Raw genomic sequence first — 9,847 nt, forward strand, 5'->3', positions numbered from 1 at the left:
TTTTATCATTTCATATTTTAGTTATTACAGTTGTTAAAATATAAAAATACAAACTAACAAAGTTCCACAAGGCCGATGATCATCTTCTACTTCAGTACAGCACATTTTTCATTGATCAAATGATGGAGACAGAAATAATAAAATAATTTTGAAATTAAATATTCTGTAGCGTCTGTGTTGTTGATGATAAATGACACAAATAAAAGTCCCAGTTTTTCCAAAAATACTGTTTTTTTATTCACCATCCTGCTGAACCTGTGCTGTACATACATAGGATAATAATAATGATAATAATAATAAACAACTTTTTTAAATATTACATTTAAATTACATTCATCCACAGAGAGTCAGTCAGTCAGGCTTTAAAACACCAACAGGAATAAAACATTAAATAGTCTCTTGTTTTCAAAAAACACAGATATAAAACATAGTTTCAGGACAAAACGATGATAAAGACACAGACGTCGTCATTTACAACCTCCAACGATCACAGAACTCCTCAGTCCGACTGAGTGACAATCTGATGTGAGCATTCCGGGAGCACAGCGAGTCGCTAACAGACCAACACGTTAACTGTTGTAGTTCGTTTTAGCATCACCAGTTAGTTTTGTGTCTTTAAAAAAGTCAAGAAGTGTTTTTTAGTCTTTTAAATTCACTGGTTTCGAAACGTCCTAGAGGTTGTTAGCTTGCTAACGTGCTAACATCTTATTACTTTACCAGCTAACACGTTAGCACATCGGTCAACAATAAACAACCAGTTCACTGTTACATCATTTATATCACCAGTAAACATGAGAGCTTGATCAAATTGTGCCTCGATGCTAACAGTTTAGCGCAAATTTCAGTGTGACGTTATTGTCTTAGCACTCTGATTCATTTGTTGCATTTTAAATAATCACAAGCTAAAACTTTAGCTCATAAGCTCGTACGTTAAAGTAAAAACATCATAGAAACAAATGATGTGGCAGCTGTTCAGTGATTGGTGCGCTCCCTGAGCCAATCAGATCCTCGTGACCCCGGAGCAAGAAAGGATAGATGGACCTTCAGCTGTGTTCGTCCGACTCGCTGCCGCTCTGCCGCCGCAGCGAGGGGGCGGGCCTTCCTCCCTCCTCCAGATGATGCTGCTGTTTGGAGGAGCTGGACAGGTCGATGGCCACTTCTTCCTCTGCGTCCTCCTCTTCCTCCACAAGCTCCTCCTCCTGCTCCGCCTCCCGGGCCTCGCCGCCGCCGCGTCGCTCCGACGTGATGCAGAACGAGTCGGGGCGCGTGGAGTCGGACGCCGGAGAACTCGGACACTTCTTGGACATTTCAATAGACTTTTTGTGCATTCCTGAGAAGAAAGGGGCGGAGACAGAGATTCAGTCCAGTCTGTCACATGACACTGTCACAACGTTCATTATATTTAATAATAATAATAACAATAATAATAATCACCGTTCATCATATTAATAATCATCACTGTTCATCATATAATAATAATCATTGTGCATCATATTTGATAATAATCATCGTTCATCATATATAATAATAATCACTGTTTATCATATTTAATAATAATAATCACCGTTCATATCAGTTGATATCAGCGCCTGTGTCTATGTCTGTTGATGTGAAAATATGAAAACGTTTATTTTCTTAATTCAAGTTCTATATGTTTGTGTTTTTTTGTTATTTATATTTAATAATCATAACAAAGTTTACAGTTCAACTGTAAAATATTTCTTTGTTAAAGTTTTGATGAGGTGTGTGTGTGCGTGCGTGCCTGTGTTCGGTGCGGTGTGGTGCGTGTGCGTGGCACTGACGTGCATGCGGCTCACCGAGCAGCCAGGGGGCGCACGACCCCATCATCCCGTTCTTGGCGGAGTTGAGGATCGACTCCGGCAGCGGGATCGAGTGACGCACCATCGCCCCGTAGAGGCCGTACTCCGCCATGACGCTGCTGCGGCCCCAGCACTTCTCCCGCTTCCGCCACTTCGCCCTCCGGTTCTGGAACCAGACCTGCACCGACACCGGAAGTGACCCGTTAACAGCAGATCGATAAACAGCTGATCGACCTAACGTTTCTTTGTGGGATCCAATAAACACGTTTCAGATTCATTTTTTAAAATGTGAAGATTCTCAGATTGTTTCATTTCAACAACAATAATAATAATAGTTAAAGTTGATTAAGTCCAGTTACGTAACTGTGACGTGGCAAAAGCTACTCGTCAGCGTCTTCGAGTTCAGTTTTCGACCTCGTGTCGAGAAACTTCCTCCAAAACACACGAGGTTGAAAACATTTGTGGAAATTAAGATTCATGTTCAGGAGAAATTGTTGATTTGATCAAATCTGAATCTGATGCCTGTGACGTTTACAGCCGGGTATCGATCCGCGGCAGGGGGCGTGTCTCACCTGTATCCGGTCCTCGGGAAGCTCCGTCTTCATCGCGAGCATCTCGCGCGCGTACACGTCGGGATAGTGCGCCTCGTGGAACGCCTTCTCCAGCTCCTCCAGCTGGTGTGACGTGAACACCGTCCTGCACGACACACCGATAAAACATCTGCATCATGTCGAGATCAATAAAACATCTGCATCTACAAATAAATCATCTGCATCTCATCAAAGACAAATGAAACAACATCGAAAAAATATTTTTGACCCATTTATTCTTTAAATGAGATAAAGAATTGCATCATTATAAGTTTCAGTCCAAATTATGATAAATCATTTTAGTAATTAATAAAATAATCCAACGAATTAAATGATAATTTTTTTTAATTAGATGAATTTAACTTTGACATTTTCAGACGTTTCGTTTAAACTTAGGAAAGTTTTCTTGTTAAGATTTAAATTATATTTTTGTTCACGGATCATTTCAGTCTGAACATTTTATTCAGAAAATCATGAACAACTATTTTTTATTCAGATTTATAAATTCATAAAACATAAAAACTGTCTAATAAAACATGAACTGAAAATTTAAACCAAAGTTCAGATCAAATTAAATTAAAGACATTTTTTAAAATTAAAAACATCATTTAAAAACATGTTTCAGTGTAAAAAGATTAACTGGAGAAGTGTCATGTTTTTATCTTGAAGGAGAAACATTAAAGATCAAATATGAAACTGAAACTGATGAAGAAGACGATGAAGATGATGAAGGTGATGACGTCAGACTCACCTGTGTCTCCGTTTCTTCCTCTTCTGTGAGTTCGCTGAACTTTTGGCATCGTTCCGATCAGAGAGACAATCATCATCTGCAGGAAGCAGCGATGAGATTAACAACGAGCGATTTATCACAGACACGTTCACTGACATGAGTTAAAAACAACAGACGGGATTAACGACGAGTTATTCATTTATTGATCTCATTTATTGAATAAACGAAAAAGAAAAACGGTTTATTTTTATTCAAATTCAAAATTAATTAGACAGTGTATCTGCAAATGTTCTGTATTCTCCTGTTGATGATCAAATTATAATAATGATAATATAATAATAGATTAAATAACACCAGATTTCAGTCAAATTCTTTTGAATTTAAAAACAAACTTTCGATTTCGTTTTTTAAATCTTTCTTTACTGAGCCGAACTGAGATAATAACCAGATTAAAAGTCCAAAAATATAAAAAAATTCGAGTCATATAAGTAACGAAAAAAACCTCAGAACATGAACTGAGCAAAACAGATTTGTTCTTTAAATTGAAGTTCATTTAAATGTTTGGTTCAAACTGAAAAAGAACAAAAGAAGAAACGATGTCAAATCTCCTGAAACCCAAAGACCAAACCGAGCGAGTCTCTCACACCAGGTCACCTTCACTCAGAATGAATGTGAAGAGGAAGAAGAGGAGGGGAACTCGAGTCGTACCGGAGTAGGCGTCTCTCTGGGCCTCCAGGTTCTGCAGGTAGTGGCCGTCGGCCCGCTGCAGCAGCGGCAGGTGTCCGGGCAGGAAGCAGGGGGCCCCGGGGGGCTGCTGGGCCGCGAGGCTGCACAGGAAGCCGAGGCCGAGCGGCAGAGACCCGCCCGGGAACGAGAAGCCGCCGAGGCCGCCGCCGGCTCCGTGCGGCTCCGCCCCGGGCCCGGAGCCCGCCGCCGACAGGCCCGTACCCGGGACCCCGGGGGGCTGCTGCCGGGCCTGCAGGTCCGACTCCAGGCCCAGCAGGTCGGTGATGGCGAAGCCTTTCGACCGGAACCCGGAGCCGTGCAGACGGGACTTATCGATCCCAAATCCCGGGGACAACATCTTCACTTTGGGCTTCTCCTCTCCGTCCACGCGGCTCGTCACGGTGCTCATCAGAACCGAACTCTGCTGACGACGACGATGAGGATGAGGAGGAGGAAGAGGAGGAGGAGGAGGATGAGGATGATGGAGGTGGACAGACCGGGACAGTCCGGTTGGCGGACTCCATTTATCGTGCTCCAGTCTCCAGGGATCAGGGCGACGTCCAATCAGAAGTGAGAGCTCGGGGGGGGGGGGGGGGGGGGGGGGGGGGGGGCTAGTTTCCCTCTTTTCTCTTCATCCCAGAGGATTAATTGCCTCCAATTTTCCTTCAATCCGATCAGGATTTTCTTCGTGAAGGGGGGGGGGCGTTTGATCAGAGATCATCAGACTCATGAACCAATAACTGATCAGTGATCGATCAGATCTGAGACAAATCACGTGTCATTTCTCAAACTGATCAATCAACAGAAACTCAAATAAAATCTGAAAAACAACAAACAGAGAAAAATAAAATACAAATATTATGATATTCTATGATTTATTCGTTTTGCTAATTTACAGAATCATCGATATTATTTGTTCATAATTTAATTTGATAACAAAAAGAGGCCAAAACATAAATTACATAAAAACAAAGAGTCATAAAAGTGAAACAATCAAAGACTAAACAACAACAACAACATGTTGGTGAATTCTGGTAAATATTATTAATAAGTATATTTGTAATTAAAGTATCATGTTAAGAAGAAGAGAAAGAAATGAAAAACAAAAACTATTATTATTATTATTATTATAATTATTCAAAAATACAACTGTCCCACGTAGAAACGTCGTCATGATCATAACGTGCGTGAGCTCATTTTAATGATTCATAATATTTAATCTTCGTCTGATTCAGATTCAGTGAAAGAGTCAAAAATAAAAACTCAGATTAAAGTTAAATTGACTTTAATTATCTGTGATAAGCAGATTCCTCTAATTACAAACACACACACACACACACACACACACATGCTGCCAGCCTGCAGTCAATCTCCAGGGATTAAACACCAATTTGGTCCTAATTTCAAACTGACTTTCATGACGAGTTTATTTAGTGAAACATGATTTTCACTGACGGTCGACTGACGTGAAATATGAAATATGAAATATGAAACATGAAACATCACAGTGTGAACTGTGTGTCACTGTAACAACAGGCAGCATCACATGATGAATTTTGACCTGTGAAGGTTTATTGATATCCACATGACTCAGTGTTTGATAGATGAACTGTATTAATGTATTAGTATTAATCTGTCACGTTGATACAGTGAAGATCCTCAGACGTGATTCATCTGCAGTGTAGTGGACGACCCGCTTCCCCTCCTGGCAGAATAATAAAAAAACATTGTACTTTATTGACTGTAATAAGAATAAAGATTCAATATGCTTTATTATTTTTCTACATCTTTAATAAAGTCATTCATTTGTGAAAAAAGGTTCAAACAAAAAAAATCCTAAATTTCCAAATCTGCAAAAATATTCAGAAAAGAACATCATCATAAACTTAATATATATACATATATGAATAACATAATTTACATTATCATGACTCATACTGAACAGTACTGTACTGTAGTCATGAATGTTTGTATGAAAGAGGATTGACAGTTTGGTTCAGACTCTGTTTCACTGTGGGAGGAGTTTGAACCAGGTGAACACACACACACACACACACACACACACACACAATGAACACACACACTTTACTCATCAATTCCATCAGACGTTCATCAACAAGATCAAATAAAATATGGCAGGAAAAGAGAATCGAAATGTTAATGAAAAAAGTTCAATTTATACAATTTCAGTGGTCATCATCTTTAGTCTCTCATACACACACAAACACACACACACACACATACACACATACACACAAACACACACACACACACACACACACACACACACACACACACACACACTCCTAATGAAACTGTGACAGCTTCAGTTTGTTACAGATTATAAAGGTTTTCACAAAATCTGAACATCGGTTTGACTCGTGTGTTTAAGCTGAAAAAGTTGGATTAATGTGTGTGTGTGTGTGTGTGTGTGTGTGTGTGTGTGCGTGTGTGTTCACCACAAAAACTTATGTCCACGTTCAGTTTGGTGGATTACCATTATATGAAGAAGGAGATTGATTGATTATGTGTGTTTGAATAATCTTCAGATTAAGGCTTTTATTCTTCTGATCCTCGTCCACAGTTTATCTTCATCCTCTTCGTCTTCATCGTTTTATTTCTGTCTGATGAATAATCACGTTGTTTCATCATGTTCACTTCAGCTGCGTCGTTCTGATTTTGATTTTTTATTCACGATCAATACATCTCTCGTCGTCCACTTCCTTTCAGGCCTGTAAAACACCTAGTGACATCACTTCCTGCTCCGAGGTCACTCAGGTCACAGCGTGATGTGTCATTATGAACTGGTGAGGCTAACAATGGCTACCAGGCAGTTTCCTGTTTCCCTCCGGATCTGGTCAAGGAAGAAAACCTGTAGGCTTCATTGATTAATTTGGCGTCAAAGGGGCGGGGCCCCTCAGTGAAAAGAGGGGGCGGGGCCCCTCAGTGAAAAGAGGGGGCGGGGCTCCCATGAGAGCTGCTCCGCCGTGAAGACTCATCAGGGAATAAGAGACGTTTGACTTCAGGAGCAACAGACGACTCAGTGACAAACTGACGTTCAGACGCTGATGATTCACTTTCAAGCTCTTGATTACAATATTTACTGTAACACATGTAGTCATCTGATTCTGTCACTTCAGTCTGGAGGTCGTGACCTCAGAGTGTGTGTGTGTGTGTGTGTGTGTGTGTGTGTGTTTGTGAGGTGCTGAGTGAACGACACCAGCAGGGGGCAGCGTGACGAGCACGTGTGAGACGACGTGGAAACGAGTTCGAGAAAAAAAAAGAAAAAATCTTCACACAACAATTAAAATGTATTATTATTATTAATTATTATTATTATTATTAGTGTGAAACGTCTCTGGTCTTCATCAACCAAACTGATGAATATGATTTTGAAATGTGTAGAATATTATAAGTGAAAATTAAAGTGTCAAAAACAAAAACACAACAAGGAAAGTTTTGTTTTTACATTTTCTTCATTTTCACAGGACGATGAGTTGATGTAGAATCATAAACAATAACACTTTATACATGATAAATCTATATGTTTAATATATACTATTATTCACTATGTTAATTCTGAAACTTTAAACATGATAAATCTATATGTTTAATATCTATGTTTAATATTTTATACTCTGACACTTTGTTTCTTCTCTTCTGCTCATTTCAGTTGATTCGGTGAAAATGAAGCTGAAAACTAAAATCATGAATATTGATTTCATTCTCCAGTGACACGCTGCAGCTTCCTGTTTGGGGTCAGACTCGTGTTAATGAGACCAATTAGAGCGGCGGGCTGTGATGACATCACGACCTGCTGCGGCTGTAAGCGATAGCAGTAATTCCGCTGGCAGACGCTGCAGCTCCCCGCGGTTTGTGTTGTTCATTGTTGTCGCTACTCCATTGTTTACCGCCGTCAACGGCAACAATAGTCTGGCCACGCGTCCCCCCCTCAGCCCCCTCAACCCCCACAGTCTCCACCTACTGCCCCGTGGCCCACTAATTATTCATAAATACACATTTATGCAAATATCCTGGGTAGATTAACCTAATTCAGTGATGTAAACAACTCCTGGGTTGGGATTAAAGATTTTAAATTAGACTGAGTCTCTGTCTGGAAGTCTGGACCATATACTCTTATAGGACCCCCCCCCCATTTACATCCAGTAATCTGGCCTGAAAGTGGCGGCGCCCAAGCACCAGACAAACATCCAGAGAAAGCTACAGTCTGTCTGCTGCCATTAGCACTAATGGCTAATGATTAAAAAAATTAATACTGTACAGAGACGGTGTCTGGTGCGTGTCATCGGCCACCGGGCGCCGGGCGTCACGCCACCGCCTGCCACACATGATGCCACACGCGTGCCACATTATGCTAATTTACCAGCTCCACCTGATGGACGATGACACCTCAGAGGGACTTTGTTTTTTAATTTATGAATCAAATTATTGAGTTTCTGCAGGTGAACCTGTGACGAGGTGGTGGTGGGGAGGGTTTGACTTGTGGCAGATAAAGACACTTTCCTGAACTGACTTCTTCAACCTTTAACCCCTAACCCTGACCCCCCCCCTCCTTTCCCTCTCTCTGACCCCAATCCTGACCTTCAGCTGCCACCGACGCCATGTTGGATGAAAGTGGACATGTTGAGAGCAGGAGGTGAAACATGGAGGCCCGCCCCCACACGCTCTCGACCAATGAAAACTTTGATACCTGCTTGATATTATAAAATAAACTAATTTGACAACAATCTAACTTATCATCTAAGGAAGAACAGCCTGCATGACCTCTGACCTTTCTGAAAACGTCAGCAACAACTGGTAAACTGGAGGTCAGAGGTCGGACCTGAACGTGGTCACGTGACCAGCAGGATCCCAGAGGATGAACCTCGGGATGGTTTCGTGAATCTGATGATTCAGAACAAAACAGAAGCAGAGACAGTGAAGACGAAGAACTTGTTCCTCGTTCGTCCTCCGGTTTCGAGCGTTTCCTCGAAGACAGGATGTGTGTTTAAGTGATCGATAATCCATTGATCTGTGAGTGTGTGTGTGTGTGTGTGTGCAGGATCAGCGCTGCCTTCAGGGTCCGTGACACGCTCCCTGTCAGTAACACACAAATTAAGCAAATTGCAGCAGAAAGAGAAAAACAATCATTGCTGGAGCTCAGATCCGATCAGACAGTTTCTCCTTCATCTCTTCATATTTGCTGCTTATCTCGTTGTAGCCTCCAATCCAAGTTAGCAGGGATTATCTCCCTGCAGCGGGCATTAAGAGGCGGATAACCTCCGCGTGGACGCAGTTAATCTGGCAGCATGTTAATGAGTCTTGTAGTGGATTGCTTAAATTAAAAGCAAATATCAACAGTCATTTGGCTAAAGGAGCCGGCGAGTCACTGGCCTCAATCATCTGCATTAAGTAATGAGTCGTCAGTTAATCATGTGATGATGAAAAACAATAAAATTAACAGCTTCTCCGAGCAGAGTTCACTGGCGGGTTTTATTCTTATAAACTCAGCGACTCACTTCCTGTTACTGACGGGACAAAAGGTGCCGCCACTTTTTTTGTTTTTAATATATATATATATATATTATTTTTTAACAGAATCCTTTGTGTTGGCTGACCTTTGACCTCTGACTGATTTAAAATGAAGTGAAAGTTTAGCTTTGATTTGATTAAGTTTGTGTGAAATCAGCTTTGCAGCCACTTCAATCGAGCTGCAGCAGATTGACAGAGGTTTAACTTTTACTGTGCTGATATTAAAGGTCAAGAGGCTGCAAGACAATATGTCATCTAACAACATGTCATCTAACAATATATGTAATCTAACAATATATGTAATCTAACAATATGTCATCTAACAACATGTCATCTATAAATATGTAATCATAGAATATGTAATCTAACAATAGGTCATCTAACAACATGTCATCTAACAATATATGTAATCTAACAATATATGTAATCTAACAATAAATGTAAACTAA

At 40.7% G+C, this 9,847-nt stretch overlaps 1 protein-coding gene across 2 annotated transcripts; it reads right to left on the reverse strand.

The window, feature by feature from the left end:
- Nucleotides 1-27: 27 nt before the first annotated feature.
- On the reverse strand, nucleotides 28-4,363 carry vsx1 (visual system homeobox 1 homolog, chx10-like). 2 transcript variants are annotated; one of them, XM_035606843.2, is made up of 5 exons: nucleotides 3,849-4,363; nucleotides 3,162-3,237; nucleotides 2,393-2,516; nucleotides 1,818-1,998; nucleotides 28-1,330 (listed from the first exon to the last, which is right to left on the reverse strand). In XM_035606843.2, the coding sequence occupies exons 1-5, from the start codon at nucleotides 4,273-4,275 to the stop codon at nucleotides 1,044-1,046; spliced, it is 1,095 nt and encodes a 364-aa protein (XP_035462736.1). In that variant the 5' UTR covers nucleotides 4,276-4,363; the 3' UTR covers nucleotides 28-1,043. The 2 variants fall into 2 exon arrangements, with proteins under 2 accessions (XP_035462736.1, XP_035462734.1); XM_035606841.2 differs by having other exon boundaries at nucleotides 29-1,330; nucleotides 1,803-1,998.
- Nucleotides 4,364-9,847: the final 5,484 nt, after the last annotated feature.

The sequence above is a fragment of the Scophthalmus maximus genome, chromosome 10, assembly GCF_022379125.1.
Source record: "Scophthalmus maximus strain ysfricsl-2021 chromosome 10, ASM2237912v1, whole genome shotgun sequence".
Lineage (NCBI taxonomy): Eukaryota > Metazoa > Chordata > Actinopteri > Pleuronectiformes > Scophthalmidae > Scophthalmus > Scophthalmus maximus.